The sequence below is a fragment of the Rattus norvegicus genome, chromosome 9 (assembly GCF_021556685.1).
Source record: "Rattus norvegicus strain SHRSP/BbbUtx chromosome 9, alternate assembly SHRSP_T2T, whole genome shotgun sequence".
Taxonomy (NCBI): domain Eukaryota; kingdom Metazoa; phylum Chordata; class Mammalia; order Rodentia; family Muridae; genus Rattus; species Rattus norvegicus.
Window position 1 is genome coordinate 106,504,846 of NC_141542.1, and position 26,109 is coordinate 106,530,954.

The window sequence follows — 26,109 nt, forward strand, 5'->3', positions numbered from 1 at the left end:
GAGAGAGGAAGCAGATGGTGTGGTATGAGAAGGGAAAAGGAATGGGAAAAGAGGGTGGGCACCATCTAATCACATGGGCACAGGTCGGAGATGTCCAAGTAGAATCCAATGGCCTATACAATGAATGTGTGTTAAGTATTTTAATGAGGAGCTGGCTGGAGAGATGGCTCCGAGGTTAAGAGCACTGGCTATTCTTCCAGAGGTTCTGAGTTCAATTCCCAGCAACCACATGGTGGCTCACAGCCATCTGTAATGAGATCTGATGCGTCTTCTGGTGTGTCTGAAGACAGCTACAGTGTACTTGTACACATAACATAAATAAGTAAATTTTTTAAAAAAAATAAAGAAAAGAATTATAATAAAGAGAAAAATAAAGAAACCAAAGGCCATTCTTTAGCCATAGGAACTGAATTGGAAGTAATAGATACCCAACAGACACTGCATAGCCTTGAGCTTCCACAGCCCCTCTGTCTAAATTGGATTCCATCACTGGAGCAGAGGAAACACACTTTTGAAGACAAAGTGTTCTCCCTAGGAGGTGATCTCGCTTTGAGAAACTCCACTCCTTCTACCTGGTAGCCCCTTATTTACTCCTGTAACTCATGACTCTAACCACAACCACTTGGGTCCCTCTCAACTGCTATGGGTAATAAAAGCAGCTTCGCCTGAGGACACAGTTTCCTTTAGGATGCTGGATTTGCACAACCTGACTCTGAGGAAGCATAGGTAAGGAATTATCACATTGTCCCCTCCATGTCAAAAGTAGCTCATCCCCTAGACTCTAGGCACAGACTCATGACAGTCCTCTGGGTTTTGTTCCCATGTTTTGTCAACCTGATGGTTAAGCTTTGGGGCTACTTGGCTGGTTCCCCCTGAAGCAGTTTCTCTTGGCTAGTACCCTGAAATAACTGGCACAACACACCCCATTATTTGTGTCCCCCTTCAGTCTGCCTTCATCATATTCAAAGGCTCAGCCCTCTTCCCGTGCCTTCAAGGAACCACAATCCCTCAAATCCTCCTTGTAGGAGAGGTTGGCCCACTCCTGGTTTGTCTTGTCTGTTCCTCCTTGAACCTCATGCATTTCAGTAGAGGGGCAAACCAAATACAGAAAGAGTAGTATCTATGACAAAGATTCCTCCTTGGCTCTGGGCAAAGCATGACTGATGGATTTTAAACACTGACTCAGTGGCTCGTCCTAGGAATTTGATAAAGGAAGAAAGTGCTCCCCAAACCCAGATTTGGTCTAGCGCTGCAACGTCTACACAATACAATCGTATTGCAACTTGCTCTCTCTGAATAAACCTATAATGAGAAGTTATAAAGGCAAATATTATAATATTCCCCAGATCACAGAGTAACATATAAACCGTATTTATAGCTCAATGGGAAAGTGTTTGCCTGGTGGGAATGGGGCCTTCCTTGGGTTCAATGTCTAGTACCACAAAAAAATCTGTTTATTTTCTTGATTATGGTTCTAGGTTCATGACAGGTACATGCTCTCTGCCTCTGAGCTACATTCCCAGCCCCCATAAAACATTTTTCCAAGCTTCTTATTTCAAAACTCATGTACGCTTTTATCCATTGCTGTGTCAGAAGGTAGTAAGTTTAGTAAACAGATAACACGTACACAGGGAACTGTAACGAAGAGAGAAGAGGGTTGGAAGTTTTCAGAGATTAGATGTAAGGCACCCATCATGCTTCCCTCTAAACATTTAATGACTTGTTAGCGATTGGGTGGATACTTACAGATGGTCCTGGGTAGCCAGGGTCTCCCTTCTGCCCAACTACTCCTGGAGGTCCCGAATTTCCCTAGAGGAGGTAAAGGATGGAATATTCTTAGCTCCTGCAGGGGGAATGGTGGTAGGAGGAATCCATTTCCAACTACCCATCACTGTGAGAAGTCTTTAAAGTTCAGGGGTAAGGATAAAGGACCCCAACAAGCTTCTTTGAGTCTCCACACTGTACAGTCTGGCAGGCTTGGGTAAGATAGATGGTTGCCCCAAAACCATCACTAAAGTCCTTCTGAACGTCCAAGAGAATCGGTAACTGCCAATCAGCTAGATAACTGCTCACAGACACCACTAGCCCATTTCAAAATGACCTAGATGGACTGTCTTTACTGATCAAATTCACTGTGTCATTATTGTTATTAACCATATTCCTGGCTGAAAACAACTGGACTGTGAATTGAGATTCTGTCCGATTAATGTTGGAGGAGAAGTGAATGATCATTGAAGAGAGAAATTTTGAATCAACAGTGGTTAAAGTAAGAAAGGTCTTACCAACCAGGGAATGAGGAGCCCATAGCCCAGGCATGGTTCACCTTGGAGGCTACAGGCTTCCTAAGAAGGCCTTATTGAGCTCTGATTCCTCACATCTGAATAGTCATGACACCACGCAACCCAAGACCTAAGCCTCCCTGGCACCATGAAGGGGCAATCCGTGAGCTAGTGACTTTTGAGACATGCTGGAGGAAGGGTTCTTGGGGCCTCTCCACCATAGGTCATGGCTGAAGGAAGACAGGTGTAGAACACAGCTCTCACAGACTGCGAGGACATTGGTTTGAAACTTGGAATTCCCTTCTACCACCTGGTCTGCCACTGATCAGGCTGAGAAAGAAGTCTCAGCCTCCTATGACACTGCCATACGCCTGCTCATTCCCACTCACCACAGCAAGGCCTGGGCGAACTTACCCTTCGACCTCTGATGCCTTTGGGTCCTGGTGGTCCGTCTGCCCCTGGCTCACCAGGGGTACCCTGGGAAGAGAGCCAAGAAGTGACACATCAAGGTCTTCAAGAGAAGGTCCTGCACATCTACAAACGGCCCCAGTGTATCAGTGCCATTTACAGACAGCCTGGGTTTATGTCATCACTGGCATTACTGCCAAATGGGTTGCGGCATTTACAGGTCTCAGATTCTTCCTTGTAGCCTCAAGCACCATGGACAGCAAGTGCTGCCAACTCCATCCACACAGCATCTCGAGAGCTCAGAGACTTCCTCAGCATGGCCCTGTCATGAGTGGCTGACCCAAGACTGAAGCTGAGGTACTCTGACTTCAGCTCACGGGAATGCTCAGGTATACCCAGAAACACTTTAGATGCCCTATTACTCACCTTTGGTCCCGGATACCCAGGGAAGCCTCTCTCTCCCTGTAAAAGACAAGATGTCAGATACCATCCTTGGTGACTCTCAACGATGGGGACATCTCTAGAAGCTTCAACAGATACGTACTTTTTTGCCTCTGCGTCCTTCACTGCCAACCCCATCTCTCCCGTCATCTCCCTAAGAGGAAAAGAGAGGGCGTTAGTGCAAGCCATTGCATCAGGCACTTGATAGCCACCACATCACAGCACACCCTCAACAGAGGGGGAGTGCATGAGTGTTTTGGGACCAAAGGGCAAGCAGAAGAAGCCTTCCATGTCTGTGCCCTCCTCCACAGGTGTGAGAAAAGTCGTGTTCATAGAGATACTCAGATCTATATGAGCATTATCTATAGTCTCTCTCTAAACAGGAATTCTGACCTTATCCTCACAGACATCCTGAGTCTCCTGTGTGTAGCTCTCACTCTCTGGTCACCAAGCCCTTCCTGTCCTAGCCTGCCACCCTTTCCAGACAGCCCTCCTCCAAACGCCTGGGCTCTGTTATCCCGAGCCCTGCGCCCACGTCATGTGATGCATTCAGAGTGAATGCTGTTAGCTGTCCTACAACGGGAGGAGCATGTTAGGAAGACATATCAGTATTTTAAAGCTCGGGATGATAAATGATCTGGTGTCCTTTCACAGAGTCTTCTTGAAGAGTGACTCATTTTAGGAAAACTCCCAACAGCCTATAGACTTCCTTTTTGCTCGTGAGGCTGCCAGGGAAATAAAACTCATTTTAAAATGAGCAACTTTCACCGTTTCAGCTGTAGTCCTATAATCCAAGCAGGGTTTAATCACAAACTCTTCAGGTCTAAGATGCTTTCTGCATCCTTCATCCCAGTCAGTGAGCCCCACAGGGCACTGGGTGGCCTTACCGTCTCCCCTCGAGGTCCACGATTTCCAGTGCCTCCCTTCGGCCCTGGCTCTCCTGGCTCACCCTACATGGGGAGAACAAAGTTGACACACTGAGCGGAAGCATCTCATGGGGAACCAAGCCCCACAGTTGCTGTACTGATGTTGGGGGTAGTGATGTCCGGCGGAAGGTGCTGCCTACTTAGTCTTTTAGGTTTCTGTGAAATCAGATTTTAATTGTAATAAGCCAGGAACAGCCAGACAAATGCCATGTACTGTCTCACACATGAAGCAGCAAAGGCTGACGTCATGATAGAGTGAACACCCATGATTGGTCGGGACAGAGCAGTGTGGAACAGAGCAGTTCCAACATGCAGTTTAGGCAAGAGGAGAATGGTCTGGTGGGCACCGTGGGATGACTAATTGACAACAATTACATATTCAGAAGAGAGAGTTTCAAGTGCCCCCAAGACAAAGAGATGCCCATTTCTCTGACCTTACCATTATATGTATGTATGAAATTATCACATTGTGCCCTATAAATGGGTACTGTTATATACATATTTTTTTAAAAATGCTAAATGCAGGGGCTGGCAAAATGGCTCAGGAAGTAAAAAATGCTTTTGCTGCCAAGCCTGACAATCAGAGTTTAACTCCCAAATTCCATGTGGTGCAAAAAAGAGAACCAAATCCCACCAAACTATCCAATGATTTTTACATACCTAGTATGGTATACACATAACCACACACATGATAGATAGATAGATAGATAGATAGATAGATAGATAGATAGATAGATAGATAGATAATTATTTGAAAACTTGTTAAAACTCCAATAATAAACGAAATACTGACTATATTTGTGTATGTGCATGTGTGTGTGTGCCTGTGTGTATGTGTGTGTGATCTTGCCATGTGGACTAGGCTGGCCTCAGACATAGAGTAATCCTCCTGCCCCAAGTTCCCACCAAGTCTGAGCCACCACAAGTGGCTCTGTATCTACCTTTTTTCTTTGTTTCGTCTGGGGAGGGTGTTTTGAGACATCTATACAGTCTCAGCCGTCCTGGAACTCAGTATGTAGATTACTTTTGGTCTCAGATTCACTGAGAATCACCTACCTCTGCCTTCCAAGTACTGGGATTAAAGGCGTGGGCTGCCATTAATTGTAACATATATGTGTGTGAACAGTGGAGAAAATTGGGGTTGTGTCTGTAACCACTGGTGCACGGGCCTCAGGCTGAAGGGGAAGGAGCAGAGGAGAGGGCAGGCAGCAGGGAGGCAGCAGCACCCAGTTCAGCAAAGTCCTCCTGTTCCCCAGACAAACCTTCCTCCCCAGCGGACCAGTTCTTCCACGTTCTCCAGGAGCCCCAGCCGTACCTCCGCCTCCCTGTAAGGCAAGGAGGGGATGTCCATGAAGCAACAGACCAAATGTCCCCAGTCAGAGGCCAGTCTCACCCACAAATCCCAAGCACTTAATGACGCCCAGCACTGCACACTTAAGCCCACAGAGTCACAGAGCGGCTCCTGCAGACTCCACACCACCAGCTACCCCAGCTCTAGAGCCAGTATGCTCTGGTTGCCACACTCAGATGCTTACCCGAGGTCCGGGAATTCCTTGTTCCCCAATCAGGCCTGGGGGACCAATGGGACCAGGTGGGCCCTGGGGAGTGAAAGGTCACAGGTGAGTGCAGTTGATCTGAGTCTCAGTAACCAGAGTTACCCAAATGCCAAGCAACCAGTGAGTGAAAAGGCTCTTCTTCATCCGTGTGATGGAATATTACTCAGCCAGTGAAAGGAATACAATTGTGTCAGGTGCTATAATCTGTCTGGAGTTCAGAAAACTACACTACAAGAAAAAGCCAAACATAAAACCCACCTACGGATACGGTTTACATGAAATGCCCAGAAGAGACAAATTCATGAAGACAGGAGGACCGGTGTTTGCCAGAGGTGGGGAGCACAAGGATTGGGGGTAACAGGGGTGGGGAAGGGCAATAAAGATGAAGGGCAGTAAGGATCAGCTGTAGCTTGGGTGGGGCAATAGAGGTGGAGGGCAATGGGGGTGGAGGGCAATGGGGGTGGAGGGCAATGGGGGTGGAGGGCAATGGGGGTGGAGGGCAATGGGGGTTGAAGGTCACGGGAGTTAGGGTGACAGGTGTGGGGATCTATAAGGGTGAGGGAGATGTAGGAATGACAGAGGTGGAAGACAACAGTTTGGGGTTGACAGGGGCGGGCACAAAGGTAGAGTGCAATGGAAAGTGCACAATGCCTCCTTTGGGGTTAATAAAACATTTTCAAATCATTACACAATACAGCAAATGCTCTGGTGCTGTGGAACTGTTACGAGAGGCGGAATCCGTGTCACGTGACCATCACCTTAGTTTTTAGACAAAGCAACAAGGGTCTGGGAGATACTACAAGGGATGGGTCATGCCAGGGTACTGACCTGTGAACCTCTGGTACCCTGCTCTCCTTCAAAGCCTGGCTGGCCAGGACCGCCTCTGTTGCCCTTGGAAACAAGACAAGCAGGTAAACAAAACCAGCTCTCTGCTCTGGACTGGGGAAAGGGTATGGATGGTGACAGTGTGGGCAAAAACCTCACACAGGGCAGCAGCCCGCCTCTCTGAGACTGTTCTATGGGACAGCTTTGATAAATAAGCATATTTTGGGCTGAATCCCCTCTGACACAGGCAAGATGACCAGAGACATGGACACACCTGGCAGAGGGCTGCCCAGACCTCTGCCTGTCAGCCTTTTCCCTCCCCTCCTCCCACTCCAGAATCCACATGAAATGCCTATCATAGAGGAGGCTGAGTTTGGGAGAATGGTAGAGAAAAGGGGAGGGGGTTCTGTAAGCTGTTGGTCAGGGACAATATCTTAATCCCCTGGCTGCATCCAGGAGACTCCTGGAAGTCAAGGTAAGAGACAAGAGACATTCCAAGCCAGTTCAGTGGCCTACCTTAGCTCCTGCAGGCCCCCTTCGGCCAAAGCCACCCTGTGGAAAAAGGCACATGATTTGAGGGGGTGATGCGGATGCGGAATCCTGACACATGTATCCACTCATTGGAGTGCCAACTCCATGCCAGAAACTGGTCCCTACACCTCAGAGGCTGGTCTGCTCACCCGTCCTCCTCAACCCCTCCTCCCCAGTCCTCAGTAGTTTCTACTTCTAGGCTGTGCCTGCGAGTTACTCCAAGGAATGGTTGGGAATGACTTCTGACCTGCCAAGGAAAATAATGGCTTCTGACTGCAGAATCCGAGCCAGTTCCCAGAGAAGAATGAAAAACGGGAGTGAGAACCTCCCCGTGGCTCTAACTGAAGCAGAGTCGAGATGCTTCACTGCGGTGAAGGGAGTCCTGGGCTCTCAACCCTCCCAGCCAAATGCAACAAGAGCAGCCCCAGTGCACACACGTGAACCTGAAAGCTGGGCTCATGTCTTGGCAGCTTCCCTTGGATGTTCCAGAGGTGAGCCTTGGTTTGAAAATGTGAGGCTGCTGCAGAAGGACCCAGGGATTCCCTACCTCATGAATACTCCAGTGGAGAGCTGGGGGAGGGATCTGCAGGTACTAAGCTGTCTCTGCAAGGCCAGGGGCTTGGTCAACCTAGGAGTCACATTCTCTACCCCAAGAGGGATCAGCCCAGCAATTGGCCACTCTGCAGTCAGCACAGTGCTGCCCTCCTTCCTGGGGTCAGTGTGATGCTGCCCTCCTCCCTGGGGTTGGTGTGAATATGAGAGCTGCTCTTGTCCTGCATAGAGAAGCAAGCCAGCCCTGCTCCTCCCTAAGGAACATGCTTTCATCCGAATCCCACCTCATTGCCCACTGGCAGCCTGAAGAGCCCAGAAGAGGCAGCCAAGAAGCTCTCTAACACCCTGGAGCACATCTAATCTGTGTCTGGCATAGCAGAGTCCTCCAGGAAGGGACAAAAGGCCTCTCTGTTGGTCCTCACCCTGAGGCAAACTTACTGTGCTGTATCTCTTGCCACTTAGGGAGCCCCTAATTGAAACTAAAAGAGGCTCTGATTCCAACAGGAGTTTCTGCCTCACCCACAGTAGTGAATATGACCGTCCTCACAGCTGGACTCACAGTCATGTCCTAAGACCGTTTTGAGAGCTGTGTCACAAACACGTATAGAATAGTTCTTGTCTCTGTGTGGCTCAATCATATATCAATCTACCACCACTCCCACACTTTGACATGAGTGCAGAGGACCAGCCGCAAGCCTATTTAGTAAGCATTTGGCTGACAGAGCTAGCTAACTCTCCAGTCTAATGTTCAAACTTTTGAAGGTAACAATTTACTTTCTGTTTTTCAAAAGTTAGAAGTCATTTGAGTACAAGGGAGTCACTCACCTCCCTAGGATGGCCTGTATCTCAAGAACTCTCTGTGGTGGTCAGCCACGGAGCCCAGCAATGCTGAGGACCCTTCCTGAGCTGTCCACTCCTATCCCCCATGCTTTCTGCTCTGTTCATTTTTGAGCAGTGACCCATCCTGGTCACCCACTAACTTCCTGAACTCTGCTAAGGATTGTACCTGCCTGGCCTCTTTTTCCATCTACTAGGCTCTCTGCTCTCCTGGGCCCTGACAGCTTTCAAGAGGCTTCACAAAGGTTATGGACTTCACCTTGGCTTCCGCATTACTTCAGTGAGTATGGAAGAAGTTATTCAGAGACACGCATTCCAGAATGTATTGGAAACACAAAAGCTAAATCACGCTGTGCCCAAGTTTCCTTCTGTGAGTGGCACAAATATAGAAGCAGTGATGGGGGCCACAGGCATCTGCTTCTTCAGCCTTCTTCCCCATGTCCTCCCATCAGCCAGCATTAGTGTTTCCTCTGATGTTTAACTACTTAGTGGGGAAAGGATAAAGGACTAAAGGAGGGAGAAAGGACTGAGGGAAGGCAAGTAATGGGTGATGGTGACGGAAGAAGCTAAGAATGAAAATGTCCTATCAGCAACAGATGTGGTGTACAGATCATCATCTTGCCTTCTACCTTCCTCCACGGGAAGACAAACATGAAAGCCCTTGCTAGCTACCCATGCCATGTTCTGGGGCCTCCCTGAACCCTTCAGAATTGTGAGCCAGTAAACAATCTAGGGTAGCAACATTGAGTCAAAAGAAAAAATCTACCTGTTCTATATTGATGCAAACGATCTTGCTTTTAATACTGTGTCTGTATAGCACAAAACAGGCAGATGGGTAGTTTCAGGAATAGCTCCACATCCCCCAGTAGAGAGCTGTACCATAGCAGAGTGCCAGGCACTATGTCAGGTACCAATCACTTGTCCCTGAGCAGAACCCAATACCCCAAGGTACTCACGTCTTTCCCAGGGTCTCCTGGACTGCCGGGGATACCGTCTCTGCCTGGGAGACCCTGATGTGGGGGTAAAACATTAACATGAAATTCACCTGCAGAGAAGAGCATTAAACCCCAGAGAGTGTCACTGGAGACATGGGGCAGAAAGGTCTATTCCCAGGGAAGGGTCTGTCTATAGGAGGACAGAGATCCAGGCACTCTTGGGAAGCATCAGGCTTAGGGTCACAGAGATAGTGATCACCCCTTTAAGAATTTTGCTTCACCAGAGCTCTCTGCACACAGCTGCAGGGCACAACTGCTGCCTGGGAGCAGCCCCGATGCGCAGTCCCACAGAGGCTGCCTTCCCAGGCACACACATGTCGGCCTTGGGGGACAGCGCTGCTGGGCTCAGAGACTCTGCAGTTCATGGGGGCTGCAGGTGGTGAGGCATGAATGCCGTGAGAGTCGTTTGTTGCCCTGAACGCAGAGGTTTCTGGGTGTGGATTACTGTACCATGGGGCCAATGTCGCCCGTCTCTCCTTTGGGTCCTCTCTGCTGGCTGTCCCGTCCTGAGTCACCCTGAAAACAACAGGGTTGTCGAATGAGCCCCACATAAGGAAAGCCACAGCCATTAGAATTCTTAGCAACAGACTGAAGGGAGGGCTCTCAAAGACAGTCCTTTGAGCTACCTCCTGCCCAGCTAACACCCAGAGCCTAACAGTGGCCCCAATGGGGTGGCACAAATCCTTCCCTACTGGGGACACTCAGTCTCACATTGCATCCTCTCCCATGGAGGTGGGTGACGTGCAGAACAGGTCATCTCAGCAGTAGTCTTTCGCTTAAAGGGTTTACAAATCCTCGAACCAGAAAGCTGCATCAGACACATTCTAAGGCAAATGTATCCATTGGGCATCTTGGGAAGACCCTCCTACTGAGGGACTTGGAAATGCTTGTTGTATTGGAAACAAATCATCTCCAATGATCCCCCATACGGAAAGGACAGGAAAAACCTCATATTTTATCAGAACATCGTGATGCAATTTCAAAATGTAAATGACCCCCTTCTCCTCCCTCCTAAGCCTCCTCCCGTGAAATCCGTGAAATCCGAAATGGTGAAATCTTTCTTACCGGGTCACCTCGAATCCCCACATCTCCTCTCTCGCCTTTGTCTCCTTTGGGTCCTTTGTCACCCTAAATCAATCACACAGTGGAAGTTTAAAACTAGATATTTCTGGTGGATTTTTTTGACAAGTATTGTGTGAGTATTTGAGATCTATAACATGATGTCATCATATATACAGACACACACACACACACATATATATATATACACATATACATATATATTCACACACATATATGGGCGGTTGCTATGACGAAGAAAGTGATTATCTATTGTCCCACTACTTTGTTTCTGTGATCAATTAGCCGGTGCCTGCTATTCTGACCAGAATATTAACTATAACCCTCAAGCTGCACCTTGGACCTCTATGCTGTTCATCAATGTCACAGCCCTCGCTCTGTAAGTCCCATCAGAATGCCTGTCGCCATTCTCCCACTTAGCATGAACCTGAACCTGGAAGACATCACATCCTGTCTACGATTTATTTTCTTTGTAAGTATGTATATGTGTCTCTGTGTGCGCCTGAATGCAGTATCTGCAGAGGCCAGGAGAGGGGTATCATATTCCCCCCAGAGTAGGAGTTACAGGCAGTTATGAAACATCCAGTCTGAGAGCTAGGAACTGAACTGGGGTCCTCTGTATGATCAATGTAAGTTTCTAACCGCTGAGTCATCTCTCTGGTTCCCCAAATCATGTCAAAATATTCCTGATGTGTTTGGCCAGTCTGCAGATGTTTCCTGGGGAGCCTCTCAGGACCATGCATTGAGAAATGTGTTTACAAGAGAACAAACTCGGTCTCCACCCTGTGGGGCTCGCCAACACAGGGTCTCACAGCTGAGAGGGGCCCTCACTCACACATCTACCAGGAAGCCTGTGGGAAGAATGCTAACTGGTCCCTGGGGAAGGTGTTAAGTCTCCCGCCCTCTCCAGGACAAGGAGAGAAGAGCACACCTACCCTTCTTCCAGGACTCCCCTTTTCACCAGATGAACCAGGCAGCCCCTTGTCTCCCTGTAAAGACAATGAGAGTGGGTTGTGCAGTGTGACCGCTCCTGTGGATGCACTGCTGTTGAGCAGGACCCCGGGAGTAGAACAGTCGGGACATGGGAGGTAAAGCCTGTTACGTACCTCTTCACCATCCAGACCGTCCAAGCCAATTTCTCCCAATTCACCCTGAGAAGGAAACAGCAGACAGTGAGTGCAGCAAGTTATCCCCGAGAGGGAGACAAAGAAGCAGGATCGGGGGAGTTTTCATTAAAACAAACAAATGTTTTAGTACCTTCTCGCCTGGGAATCCTCGAGAACCCTGGAAGGTAAGGGGGCAGAGAAAACATGAGTGACCCAGAGGCAGTGCCTCAGGACAGAAGCTGAGGGATGCCCCTTCACCTGCGTCTGAATACCCTTGGTTCTGAGGGTTCTATACATTGAACATACATTCTGGCTTGCCTCCTGCCTCGCTGCCAGTTGCGGTGTTAGAAAGTGAATTTGGGTGGTCTTTCTCCCTGGGAAGGAGAAGTAGCCCCAAAGACAGAAGGCCAGTTTCATGACTTGCAGTGTGCTGACCTTCCCTTCCACCTTTCTCTCCAGGTCAGCATGCAGCCGACCCTGGAACCCCAAACAGTTCTTTCCCTGGCTCCTCCGAGGGCCCAGCCAAAACCTTGCACTTCATGACTGACTCCTGGCTGCGAAATGTTTTCATGGGAAACTATGTCTCCACCCAGGTTCCTTTCCAATGGTAGCCTGTGCTCTGGACCCCTGACTCACCCCAATACAGAGCCACCGTCAGAGAGAGACCCTGGCTACTGGGCTCTGAGAATAGAGAAACCCCAGCCTGCTACCCTCCCTCCTCAAGGCACATGGAGAGCTCTTATCTTCCTGCGCGCTCTGCACTGACTCTCCTACACAGGAATCCATACTGTACCTTCACTCCTCTCTGGCCGGGGCAGCCCTGGAAACCTTGTGTGCCATTCACACCCGGGGGACCTCGCTCACCCTGTAAAGAGAACAAATGCATTTTGCAGACAGGAATTCCTTGCCTGGTGTTTCATCTAATGCAAAGAATAGTAAGCAGCACAAAGAGGGCTTCATCTACCAATATCCTCAGTCCCCCAGCTCCTGACTGAGCAAGAATTCACTGCTTCATGGACTGGGGAGTGGGCTCCGGGATGGTTGCAGTGTCCAGGGGGTATTGTTCTTTCCCCTGACCATTGTGCTGTATTGTCATGGTTTCCCATGGCAACAGGGTCAGCACTGACATCTTTATCTGGTCTAGATACCCAGAGACGTCACTTGCTCTCCCAGGAGCCCCTCTATCCCATATCCCAGAGAAGGTCCTTGTTCTAGGGTCCCAGAGCCTCACAGACTTGCCAGAATCTTGCTACATAACAGCTCAGGCAGCTCATCATCCTCCTGCCTCAGCTTCTCAAAAGCTGGGATTAGGAGTACACACCACCCACCGGTTTCTGCTCATATACTTAGTGGGCACTGGACACACCATACTTCCCCCACTCTGAAACAGATCAGGTGTCCCTATGCACTCTACACACACACTCAAAGAATGTTCTTAGCGCGGGAATGAAAGGAAAATGGTTAAGTAAGTTAAGAGAAATTTTTCTCCTGATGAGAAGGCCCCTGGCCACCGGACAGGCTACAAATCCCACCATTCAGTCCCCACATGGGAAGAATAGGAGCCAGTAAAACCTTAAGGGGCAGGAGAAGGGAAGCTTTTACTCACGGGTCCACCTTCATCGCCTGGATAGCCTCGGTAGCCATCTTCCCCGGATATACCCTGAAATAAAGCACACGAGTCCCCACATCACCTGTGTTCTGCATAAAGTGTCCCAGCAGAGCCTTTGCTCAGTGGAGCAGTGGTGACACACAGTGTGGTAGTGGGCGTCACCAAGAGCTGAGCATGCTCCCACTCGCTCTCTATTCCACTGGGACATCTCTTTTCCAAGAGAGCTGTGGCACTCCTTCAAGGTAACCAACCTCAAAGGGCCCCACTGGCCCACATCGTGAGGCTGCCAGTGGGCACGCTTGGGTCTTTCATTGTTTTATGAAATGATAGATCCATATGTCAAAGAGCAGATTGTCCCATCCAGTGGAAGAGGGAAACATGGCAGGCGCTTGGGCCATCTCCACCACTAGCAAGACACTGGTACTATTGACTGAAGAACATTACCTTGGAAACCTAGCATTGGCAATATGGTCAGGGAGGGCCCTTCTGCCTCTCTCATATCCATCCATGATACTCAGGAAGTCACCCAGCCAAATAGTGTCAGAGCCTGTGGTGTGAAGTCTAGCCTGTGGTGTGAAGTCTAGCCTGTGGTGGGAAGAGTACCATCTCCATACCTTTGGTCCGATGCTGCCGATGGGCCCTCTGTCTCCCCTCTCTCCAGAGCACTTGCATGGAACCCCACAGCAAGCTTTCTCAGCAATATTATCCTGCCAAGGAAAAAGTAAATACACATCAAGGAGAGAAAACAGAAAAACACCATGGGGCTGGTATCAGTCCCAATCTGCTACAGGAAGCTACCTAATGCCACTCCCTCAAAGGCTCGCTGCAGCTGAGGGCTGAGCTCTCTGCATAGGATGGGAAGTTGTTGGTGGAAGAGAAAAAAAAATCAACTATGATAATTCTTATCCTAGACTAGGTTCAGTTTCCAGAAGTTTCTGACACTCAAGGTTTGGATTTTCAGTATAACCTCTATGGTGGTTTGAATAGCTATGGTCCTCATAGAATCATGTGTTTGGATGCTTGGGCCATAAGGAGTGGCACTATTAGGAGGTGTGGCCTTGTTGGAGTAGGCGTGGCCTTGCTGAAGGAAGTGTGTCACTGTGGGGGCAGGCTTTGAGGTCTTCTATGCTCAGACTCTGCCCAGTGTGTATCACAGTCTCCTCCTTGTTGCCTGCAGATCAACATATAGAACTCTCATCTCCTTCTCCAGCACCATGTTTGCCTGTGCAGTGCCAGGCTTCCTACCATAATGATAATGGACTAAACCTCTGAACCTGTCAGCCAGCCCTAAATAAACGTTTTCGTTATAAGAGTTGCCTTGGTCATGGTGTCTCCACACAGCAATGAAACCCTAAGACAACCTCCTTACGCCCAAACCACAAACATAAAACCCAACCGACACATTGAAGCAACCTGAAGTCAAAGAACATTCTAAATTAGAGATCCACCTCCCGCCTTTCTCTGAGCCACGGTTGGGATGGTGGAAATCAGGACTGGCCTGGGGGAGTCCTTGGAGAAGCAATGGGTTGGCAACATGTGGGGCCCTGGGCCCTGAGCCAGGATCTCCACAATCTGGGTCACCAGCCGCCTCTGCGTCCCTGACCTTACACATCCCGAACACATTGCCGTTCACTGAATTAGTGCTCATCCTGTGCGCCGCTCCCCTTGCTCTAGGCTGAAGCTGCTTCCACTCAATAAAAACATCCCAGTTTTTAGGACAGAGGAAGAGAGGGCAGCACCCCTCCGACTCTCACAGTCTTAGTCACTGAGAATCACTGACCACGCCCCACCCCACTCCCCATCCCAGGAGGTAGCTGCTCTCAGTGAGAGAAGAGCCCAGAAAGGGAGGTAGGAGAGGACTTCTCCACCTGGAAGTGGTCTCCGTCCCTTTCCCTGCATATTCTTGATTCCATCATACAGAAAAGACAGATGCCATATCCAGGACTCATACAGCCATAAAGCAAGCCTTGAGGGAGTCCGTGATCCATCCGTGTTCCCTTCCCCCAGTCACCAGGCCACTAAGACATCTGGCTTTGCTGCCTTGAGATGCCGTCAATCTAAAACCGTGTGTGTGTGTGTGTGTGTGTGTGTGTGTGTGTGTGTGTGTGTGTGTGTGTGTGTAACTCTTTAAAAGAGACAGAGACTCACAAGCTGCTCCGCCAATTCGTAGTCCAAGTCAAGCAAGTTGAGCCTCAGGGGCCTGTCGTACATGAAGCCCCGCCCGAACTCCACTTGCATCAGCCGCTCCAGGTTAGCCACACGTTCAAGACCCACCAGGATCAGGGCTTGGACACCTGTGAGACATGAACCATTTAATACACCTCACCTAGGCATTAGAGAGCTGGATTTCATTTTTCCTGACTCTATGAGGTGATCTGTGGGGTGGAGGTATAGCGTTGCAGTCCAGCTATTTTTATTCATTTTGGAAGGGGAATACAAGTGCCTTGTGCACCGGGGCATGAATTAGGTTCTCCTTCTACCCTTGGGAACTGAACTGAAGCTAACAGGCCAGGCAGTGGCTGCTTTCCCCACTGAGCCATCTCTCCGCCCCATGCTGTTCACTTGTTGGTGGTCCCGGGAATCAAACCATCCAGTTGGGAACACGAAGTACGGCTGTTAGGCACACTTTCTGCCACTGAGATACATCCCCAGCCCGTCAAACTTTTGCTGTAACCTACCTGTGTTTAATGAAACCAGTCTGCTACTTGGAAGAGTTGGGATACTGAACTCTTTCTGAGTTACTGAAGTGGCCTCTGTAACATGTCACCTCTGACCCTACAGACCTGGAGTGTACCATGGGAAGGACTGAAGTATTAACGCATCTAACACATCAGGCCACAGCAAAGCCCTCTCCACTGTCCCGGAAGGGACAAGCTAATAAGTAGAATGCTTAGGTGCGTCTGGAGAGATGGCTCAAATGATTAAGAGTGTGTGCCACTCCGAAAGAGGACCCCGGTTCAGTTCCAAGCACCCACAATGAGTAGCTCACGACTGTCTGTATCTCCAGTTCCATGAGAGCCAATGCCCTCCTCAGCCTCAGAGGACCTCTGTACATACTTGGCACACACACACACACACACACACACACACACACACACACACACACACCAGATAGATAGATAGATAGATAGATAGATAGATAGATAGATGATAGATGAACAGATAAATAAATAAATCTTATTTAAAGATAATGTGCTTGAATAGTTCTGCTTCCTTAACTTCTAAGCAGTGGTTCTCAACCTTCCTAATGCTGCAAATCTTTAATATAGTTCTTCATGGTGTAGTGACCGCCCCCCAACCATCAAATTATTTTTGTTGTTACCTCATAACTATAATTTTATCGTTAAGGAGCATGATGTAAAAATTTGATATGCAGAATATCTGATATGCTGCTACCCCTATGAAAGTGTTCTTAGAGCCCTTATAGGGGTGACCCACAGGTTGAGAACCCTAGCTCTAGAGCCTCTGGGATTGACAACTGCTTGATAGCCAGTGCTGGGATATTCCAAAGCTCACCTAACCAAACAAGGCTACTCATGTAGCCGTTGTCAAGTCTGCTTGATAAGTGCTTGTGTGGCTTATTTTATATTAATTATGTGTATACGTGATTAATACTGGTTACGTTACATTGATTTAGTGGTCTAAATACTAAGCTGCGATAACTGATGGTGTGACGACTTTCTGCTCAGCACGTCCCATCCCTGACGCATGTTGCAGCCTTGTAATCATTTGCAAAAGCCTCGTGCATTATGGGTGTTCCCCCTGGTCAATGTGCCTGACGTTGACCTATTCCTGGCTCAGAAGTAGCTTCAGTACTCTTATGTTAGAGCCTAAGCAGGGAAGAAGGAGCCAAGATGGCAGGACAAGCGCCTCTGATGGACCACACCCAAGGACTCTATTGACAGATCTCTCTCAGTAAAGTGGCCAGTCTGCCTTGAGCAGAGGAGAGAGGCTTTCTTCTCACAGTGTGGAAGCCTAGGACCTACCTGCTTGACGGAGCTCCTCAGATGCTCGGTATAAGTCGGCCATGTCTCCATCGGCTCCATCCGTGAAGTGAATGACGACCTGCAAGTGACAGAGGAGTCAAGGCTCACCCATACGGCTAGGGAGCATCAGAAACAGTCGGGAGGGAACTGAGTGGTCATGGTGAGCCAATTCCTCCTCCACAGCTGAGGAGTCTGAATGGTGACCTCTTAGGAGAAGATGACTGAGCCACCAGCAGCCAAAGGGATGACTATGTGAGGGCCCGAGGAGAAGGCTGCCATTTACAAATCAAGCAGCAAGGCTTTGGAGCAAAGCAGCCCTGCCCAGGTCTTGCTTGATGCTGGCCTTCCAGCCTCCAGCACTGGGAGAAAGAAATCCTTGTGGTTTAAGGCACCATGCCTGTGGTATTTTGCTTGGCAGCCTTGGCGGAAAAAAAAAATATAGAGTGCACATAATGTGACATAGTGTGTGTGTGTGTGTGTGTGTGTGTGTGTGTGTGTGTGTGTGTGTGATATATGTCCATTGTGGTGAATGTGTATGTGTCTGTTTTATATATATATATATATATATATATATATATATATATGCATGCAGTGGTGTGTAGGTGTGTGTGGGCGGCAGGGGGTGTTATGTGTATGTGCATTGTGGTGAGTGTGTATGTCTTATTTATGTAGTGTGTAGTGTGATGTGTGTACATGTATGTGTGTGGTATGTATGTGTGTGGTATGGAGATGTGTGTAGCATGTGATGTGTTTATGTTTTGTGGGGATGGGGGAGGCTAAGGGAGGCTAACGAGAAAGAAGACATATAGAATTAGAGTCAGTCCTTAAGAATGTAACTCTCCTCACAGGCAGGTGCTAGCAACCCCATCCCACCCACTGCGATGCATGCTAATCCCTCAGGACAGACTTCAGGAAGCTCAGAGCACTGCACAGGGCCCCTGGCCCTGGCCTGCTTACCTTCACAGTGTCAGGTGACGATTGCCTGAATTTGTTCTGGTACAGCTTCAGCGTGTCAGCGGTGAGGACGTATGGGTGCTGGCTGCGCATGGTACGGAACTTCTCGAACAGGTCTGGCTGATACTCGGCAAAGTCAAAGGCTTCCACTGGCCCAGAGGGCGTGTTGGCCACCACAGACACCCGCACAGTGGGCAGCTGGTTACTGCTGCAGCTGATCCTTTGTATCTGGCTGATTCTATTCAAGATGGTGTCCACCTTGGACTCGAGACCCTTCTGACTCACAAACACGTTCTGATCTCGAGATCCATCGAACCCCAGAATGACTTCCAGATTACAGGCTGGCGGAGAGAGAGGCAGGGAGAGAGCAAAATGAATCCTCCACATGTGAGCCCAGAGAAGGAACTAGCTAGATCTGACTCCCTCTTACTGACAAGGACCAAAACCGTGGGCTACTTGAACATATGTCTGCTCTTTGCGGGGGTTAGTTACTTGGACATAATAGTGTACATTTGGTATTCACTCAGGTTGGTGTTAAAAATCCAAAGTACTTAAGAATACAAATGCCCCAATCCAGGCAACCAATCCAATAAGCACAGTGAGGCATACTATAACCCCGGCGCCAGCCTACTCAGGAATTCTGTGAATTCTGGGTCAGTCTAGGCTCCAAAACAGAGTATGTCTCAAGAATTATCCTTTTAAAGATAAGTGAGGAATCTTACTATCTGGGGAATCAAACAGTGGGAGAAAAAGTAAAGCGTATAAGACTTTGACTCTTATCTTGGAAGAACATTCTAGAGTAGTGAGTAGGTGAGCACCAAGGACATAAATAAGTGTCCAAGGCAACCACGAGCCTGAGGAGCCCCCAGGACGGCACTAAGGCTGTTCTCAGCATCAGCGGGAAGAGCGAAGCTATGCACACGACAGTTACCTTTGGAAACATCGGTCACACCAGGACAGAGGGTCTCGTGCATCGCGTCATGCAGAGTCTCGAGCACCGTCTCACTCAGTTCCGACAGCTCCTGTACGCTGCCTACCCGGAAGGCTGTGGCACTGTTGGAGGCTATCTTCCCCACCTCCTCAGAGTCGATGTTCCTCACGCCGACAGCAAACACCTTGACACCTTTCTGGGTGAGAGCCAGGCTCACATCCTGAGCATCCTCCACTGACTTTCCTCCCGTGATCACGAAGGCGATCTGAGGGACCCGCTCGTCCAGGCGGCTCCCAGCCTCGGACACAAAGTGATTCTTCAGCAGGTGCTCAATGCCCACCCTCGTGTTGGCGTGCCTCCCTCCTTTGTAGATGACCTTGTTGATGGCATCGATAATCTGCCTTTTGGTAGAAAAGTCCCTCAGGAAGAATTCATCCGTGGGGTCTGAGTTGTACTGGACCAGCCCCACTCTGATGGAATCACCATCTTCGTAGACCGTGTCCACGATTTCAGATGCAAAACGGAGCACTTCCTGGAAACTGTCCCTCCGAAAGTTGATGGAACCATCCAGCAGGAACACGATGTCGGCCTTCTTCTTCTCTACAAGTGGATCACAAGGAAGATGAGGAGAGCCCAGCCTCCAAAACAGCACACAGTGCAAATCAAAGTAACTAATGTTTCCACCATGCTTGTTCATGAGGAACTGTCTCTCCACACGATGCCCCTATAACTCCACTGCACAGTACACTAAACACTGGGAGAAAGTGACAAGTCACCTAAATAAAGAGGAGAGGAAGTAAAGAACTCTCCTGCTGGAGACAGGAGGACATGGGGGACATGTTTTCCTCTACAATTTCAAATGAACTATATCCCCCGCAGACACAACCCTGAGAAGTGAAAATTATTTCAAAGAAAGGAGTTACTGTTTAATTTAAACCACATTCAATAACCATGCACCAAATGGCTCCTACCTGGCCGGGAAGAAGGGAATTCTACCTCAGGAGGCTGAGGGGTAGGTCCAGAGGGTCCAAAGGAAAGCATGACCCTCTCTTCTATGTTGGGAAGCTCTCTGAATTCCCGAACTGTGAAGACCAGCCTGGGGTCGTTGGTGATGGTTTGCAAGTCTGTCCTATCGATGTTCTGGTCTCCTATTCCTAAACTCATGATCCCCGAGGAGCTTATGACTTGGGCATGCCTAGACACATCGTCCTGAGACTTCCCACCCAGGAACAAGACCAGGTGTTGAGGGACCCCATCTTCTATCCGGCTCCCAGCAGACTTCACAAAGAGGTTTCTTGCCACAAACTCCAGGGCTCTGCCAGTGTTCAGGGGAGACCCTCCTTTGAACCTCAGACGCCGGATGGCTTCAAGCACACTGTTCTGTGACTTGTGGGTCTTCAGGTAGAACTCAGGGAAGACATCGTTGCTGAACTGCACGACCCCAATCCTCACTTTATTGGGGCCGATGTTGAGTCTGCGGACAATCCTGCTGACAAAGTCACGGATATGAGCAATACCGTCAGGCTTCACGGCATCGGAGCTGTCGATCAGAAAGACGATGTCCGCAGCATCACTTTCAGCCACTGCCGACAAAAGAAAAGGTGGGGTTTAGTTCCTGAGCAGCCCTGCTCTGACTTCCCTCCTACGTCAGGTTCTGGAACTTGCGTAGGTGGCACCCATGGTGACCCAGCACTAGAGTGATATTCCAACACACGCACTGGGCTTTTGTAAGTTAAGTCGCTAAAAGCTGGTTTTCCAGGTTGGTGGTGCTTAGCAACATACCTAATGGTCTGAGTCCAATGCTCAGATCGCAGAAAAGGAGAGAAACCACTCTTAAAAGCCGTTCTCTGGCATACACACACACACACACACACACACACACACACACACACACACACACATTTTAAACAAACAAAACCCCCCTGATATTCTAAGTGCAGCTAATACCTGTTCCTTCAAATGTTTTAAGTCATCCAAAACTTTCTCTAAGATAACTTTTGTTTTGTTTTTTGTTTTTGCTTTGGCCTTGTGGCCTGGGTTACTACTAATTTAAAACCTATAGCCACAGGATTATGAAGGACCAGAGAGACTGGGATCGCTGAGGTCAGCATCTTCATCATAGGGAGAGAGAGAACTGAAGTCAACTGTCCTCACTTGGCTGCTGTGTCCAGCACTAAGATACACCCCACGGGGCTCCCCAGCATGTGTTGCTGTCCCACCTTCATCCATGGGGTAAAGGGTTCCTACAACACAATGCTGTATGCCAAGAATCACAATTTCCCCCAGATATTGGCTTGCTTATAATCCTTAAATTTTGTTAAATTGTTTTTTAGTGAAGCCATGGCATTTATTTTTTTTCTTTTTACCATTCTCTGTTCTCCACATGACTCGCTTTTTAACTTGTAGAAAGTCCAGACTGTGAAGTTTTTTTACTTTGTTTTGAGTTTTCCTTTTAATCTCACAAAATTACCTGCAAACGATTGCATTAGGTCTATGAGAAACAGAAGTGATTTCATGCCCCGTGCCCACATTAGTTCATTATGAATATACAAATGTTCTAAAGTAGAAATGAATCCAAAATCTGAAGCAATTCCAGTCCCTAGCATTTTGAATTAGAGATATTCAACTTGTATAAAAGTAACCAGAATATCTTGGGAGAGGCAAGCCACATTCTCCTGCTGGAGTTCCAGATGCCTCTCAGGACAGCCTTTAACTAAATGAATAGGCTGTCTCGGTGAACTCTGACCTGTTATTTCCTCAATTCCTGGCTTTTACAGTGCAATACTACAAAATGACGTGTTGAGCTGATTATGAAATGAAGCTATCAGTGAGCTGGGTTACAACCTTGGGGTCTCCTGCTGAGTACACCCCACCATAAGGCTTCAGCATCAGACAGACTCTGACTGTGGTGGGGTAAGATAAAGATAGAAGTACCCCACCAACTATGTCTAAATACAAAAAGGAGAGTACTGTCTACAATCCCAAGGATGGGCTGCCCACTGTTCGGTGAGTAGGGTCGACAGTTACACATTTCCAGTCTTTCCCAAGGCCTTCCTCCTACACAGGAATGATGGCAATGGCCACATGCAGAATTACCTCAAACTTCTGTGAAGTCCCAGATCCTGGCTGAGGAACCCCTGCGTCGAGCCTTCCACAGTACTCACTACCACAAGCTCAGACCCTGTATACCCTTCAGATCCAGCCCCCATCTCCCTGCACCACACTGACAGAAAAAAAGCTACCTTACTAACAGTGCATCCTAGTATTCTTAGGCTGATAGGAAAGACTTCATGAAAACAAAGGACCCTCCATTTTTAATTCTTTTATGTGCTGGTTGGCTTTTGACATAAACTAGAACCACTCTGGAAAGAGGGAAGACCGGTGAGCAAATCTGTGGGAGCATTTTCTCAATTAATGATCAATGTGAGAGGGCCCAGCCCACTGTGGGTGGTTCTACACCTGGGCAACTTGTCCTAGGCAGTAGAAGGAACCAAGCCGAGCAAGCCACGGTGAGTAAGTCAACAAGCAGCATTCCTCCGTGGTACTTGTCTCTGATCCCGCTTGAGCTTCTACCCTGACTTCTCTCAATAATCAACTCTCAGGACTTATTAGCCAAATAAAAATAAGCCTTTCTCTCCAAGGCGTTTTTGATCATGGTGTTTAGCACAGCAAAAGGAAGCGAGTTAAGACACCTTATTACAGGGGCCATTGAGCCTGGTCTATTTTATATCGAAAATATGCAGGAGATACATACATTTTCTTTTCCATTCCTCTGTCAGTGGGTTGGTTCCTTTACTCACTATTACACAGAGTGCTAAAGCACACACTTTGGTGTGTCGATCTGGAGTCCTTCAAATAAGCACCCAGAAGTGGTGTATCCAGATTGTATGAAGACTTCTTTCTAGTTTTTTGAGAAACCTCCATAAAGGCCTCCATAGTGGCTAAACCAGTTTACATTCTCACCAGGCGCACAGGAGAGCACTGTTTTGTCCATATTATCACCAGCACTTGTTGTTATTCTTTTTTTTAATGGCTATTCTGACTGGGGTAAGAATCTCAAGAAAATGTGGTTCACATACACAATGGAATTCTTTTTCAGCCATAAGGAACAAAGCTACACTGTTCTCAGGGAAGTGGGTGCCCCTAGAGATAACGTTAGGTGCGTTACACCAGTCTCAGAAGGACTATTTCCTCTCATTTGTTGTTTATAAAGATGCATAAAACCATAGACACAAAAAATAGAAGTTAAATTGTCTAGAACAGCGGTTCTCAACCTAAGGGTCTTGACCCCTTTGAGGGGTTGAATGACCCTTTCACAGGGGTTGCCCAAGACCATCATAAAATACAGATGTTTACATTATTATTCATAACAGTAGCAAAAGTGTAGGTATGAAGGAGCAAAGAAAATAATTGTACAGTTGGGGGGAATCACCCCAACGTGAGGAACCATATTAAAGAGTCAATGCATAAAGAAGTTGAGAACCACCTATCTAGGCGATCAAAGAGAAGGAAGTAAGAAAAGGGAGAATAACTTGATATGGGGGTGGGGGGGTGCTCGGTCTACAAGTGTTAAAACTTTAATATACAAGCATGCAGGCATGCACACAAGTCAGCAAGCAGCCCGGCCTCTGCAAGCAGCCCCGCCTCCGCAAGCAGCCCCGCCTCCGCAAGCAGCCCCACCTCCGCAAGCAGCCCCGCCTCCGCAAGCAGCCCCGCCTCCATGGGTTTTACCTGAAGGGGGATATCGCGTACTGGCCAGGATCTGCTGGATCTGCTGTGAGGTTAGAGTGGTGATGGGCGTCAGCAGCCTCTGCTCCAGTCTGGGCAGCTCCCTGAAGGTGCTCACGGAGAACACATACTCAGGACTCAGGGAGATCTTCACCAGTTCTTCCTGGTCTGTGTGTCTGGCTACGGTGAGAGGGGCCACGCCAAACTGCTTGAGTTCCACAGCTGAGTCGTCCACCTCATCAGCAGACTTCCCAGACGAAATGAGGACTAGGAACTGTGGAACACCCTCTTCTATCCGGCTCCCAAGCGGTCTCTGGAAGATGTTCTTCAGCACATACTCCAGGGCGTTTCCAATGTAGACTTGCCTCCCACCCTTGGGCCGCAGCCTGCGCACAGCGTTCTGTACTTCGTCCTTGCTGAAGTGGGCGTTCAGAGGAAACTCCATCTTGGTGTCCTCACTGAACTGGATGACGGCTACCCGGGTGGTGTCGAAACCTATGTCCAGGTACTCGACTAGCCTCTCAATCAGGGTACGGATGTGCTGGAACTCTGCGCCAGCGTTTTGGGATCCATCGATGAGAAAGACCACGTCTTTCTTGTTACCAGGACCTAAAAAGCAGATATGACCATGGTCTTCAGTCAAGGGCATCATATTCCAATCACCCTTGAGCCACTTCCTAGGATCAGTCTGTCATCAGATCAGTGCCCTATGGGTGAGAGACTCTAGTATCAGGCACTATAGGGAAAACACCAAGAGGAGGAGCAAGTCCTGTGTGTTGCCATATCTGAATGACAGACGAAGGAGGAGAGGAACCAGCAAGAGGCATGGAAAGGTGAGCCCGAGGGAGACAAAACCGAAGAGTTGTTTTAGGAAGGAGGCATCAGCGCTGGTAGGAACTGCCCACTGGCCTGGCACCAGTGTTTTGAGTCAGCCACTGGGACTCTGGAGAAAGCACTTTCTGAGGAAGGGTGAGCAATGAGTTAGACAGGAGAGACTCCGTGCAGAGCACATGTAAGCCTTTTAATGGTGCAGGCTCTTCTATAGGCCACTGAGAGAACTGGTCTGAGCAATGCACAATTATCACAAGAAGAATCATCCAGAAGAGTGGAGAATGGAGCAGGAGTGACTAGAGCAGGGTGGAGGAGGCATGAAGAGGGTGTGCAGAGCAGGTTCAAAGAGAAGGGCGGAAGTGGAGACAGGCCATCCCAGAAAAAAAAATCACTCTGGGAAATGAAACCATCACCAGGAGGGACCCAGCAGAGCTTCTGAACATCCTCTAGGAAGTGAGACTCGGTCTGCAGCTGAGAGCAAGGCATGGGGAGAGGGGGGTTGGAGGGAACTACACAAGAAGGTGGGGAGTGCACCCAGTGGCCACTCTGACGTGTGGGAGAGTGAACGGAACCAAGCACCGTAGAAGCATAGGTCTGGATTCACTAAAAGGAGGTTCTGTGAGCACACAGGAATGTACCCATCCACCCATCCCCACATACAGGTGCCCTAGGGCCTTGAGGTGCATCATAATAGATACTCCTGTGGTCCAATGGGGTTTGGAAATGGCTGCATTCCTCTACTATGTCAGAGAGAGAGAGAGAGAGACAGAGACAGAGACAGAGACAGAGACAGAGAAAAACAGAGACCCAGAGAGAGACAGAGACAGAGAAAGACAGAGACCCAGAGAGACAGACAGAGACAGAGACAGAGAGACAGACAGAGACAGAGAGACAGACAGAGACAGAGAGACAGAGAGACAGACAGAGACAGACAGAGACAGACAGAGACAGAGAGACAGAGAGACAGACAGAGACAGACAGAGACAGAGAGACAGACAGAGACAGACAGAGACAGAGAGACAGACAGAGACAGAGACAGAGAGACAGAGACAGATAGAGACAGAGAGACAGAGACAGACAGAGACAGAGAGACAGAGACAGACAGAGACTTCCCCCAAATGTATGTGAGTATGAACATCTTAAATCATTCCACATAGATATAAAGAACACATCACTCTCTCCTGAACACCAGGGGGAGGCTGAACCCTCAGGCCGTGCAAATCCACTGTACAAATCCTGCCTCTAACTTCCTTTCACATGCATCGCTCCACCTTCCTACCCTGCTCCCTCATTCCCCCTCTCATGAAACCACTGCCCCGCATCTGTCCCCTTCAGCCCTGTGACTAGCCCACCCAAGTGCCCAGGAAGGGGGCACAGCCCTGGGCTGACTTGCACTGGGGGCAAGAGCATCTTGGTCTCTTTCTTGAGCTATTGTAGCTCAGACTTTGTCCAGGCTTATTATGTAGAGAATAGGAAGGCCTTCCCACAGTTGGGACACCTCTCAGCTTCAAGCAAGGGTCACACATGGGTGCTC

At 48.8% G+C, this 26,109-nt stretch overlaps 1 protein-coding gene across 7 annotated transcripts in view; it reads right to left on the reverse strand.

Moving 5' to 3' along the window:
• The window catches only part of Col6a3 (collagen type VI alpha 3 chain), a 78,052-nt gene that overhangs the window by 16,332 nt on the left and 35,611 nt on the right, over positions 1-26,109 (reverse strand). For all 7 annotated transcript variants that reach the window (NM_001427497.1, XM_087567094.1, XM_087567093.1 and 4 more), the window contains 24 exon segments: positions 1,747-1,809; positions 2,694-2,756; positions 3,114-3,149; positions 3,232-3,282; positions 4,016-4,078; positions 5,317-5,379; positions 5,590-5,652; positions 6,439-6,501; positions 6,952-6,987; positions 9,312-9,365; positions 9,801-9,866; positions 10,416-10,478; positions 11,366-11,419; positions 11,537-11,581; positions 11,688-11,714; positions 12,330-12,401; positions 13,143-13,196; positions 13,760-13,852; positions 15,294-15,439; positions 17,132-17,210; positions 18,089-18,426; positions 19,017-19,616; positions 19,988-20,599; positions 23,748-24,353. In NM_001427497.1, the coding sequence (NP_001414426.1) occupies positions 1,747-1,809; positions 2,694-2,756; positions 3,114-3,149; positions 3,232-3,282; positions 4,016-4,078; positions 5,317-5,379; positions 5,590-5,652; positions 6,439-6,501; positions 6,952-6,987; positions 9,312-9,365; positions 9,801-9,866; positions 10,416-10,478; positions 11,366-11,419; positions 11,537-11,581; positions 11,688-11,714; positions 12,330-12,401; positions 13,143-13,196; positions 13,760-13,852; positions 15,294-15,439; positions 17,132-17,210; positions 18,089-18,426; positions 19,017-19,616; positions 19,988-20,599; positions 23,748-24,353 (3,410 nt within the window).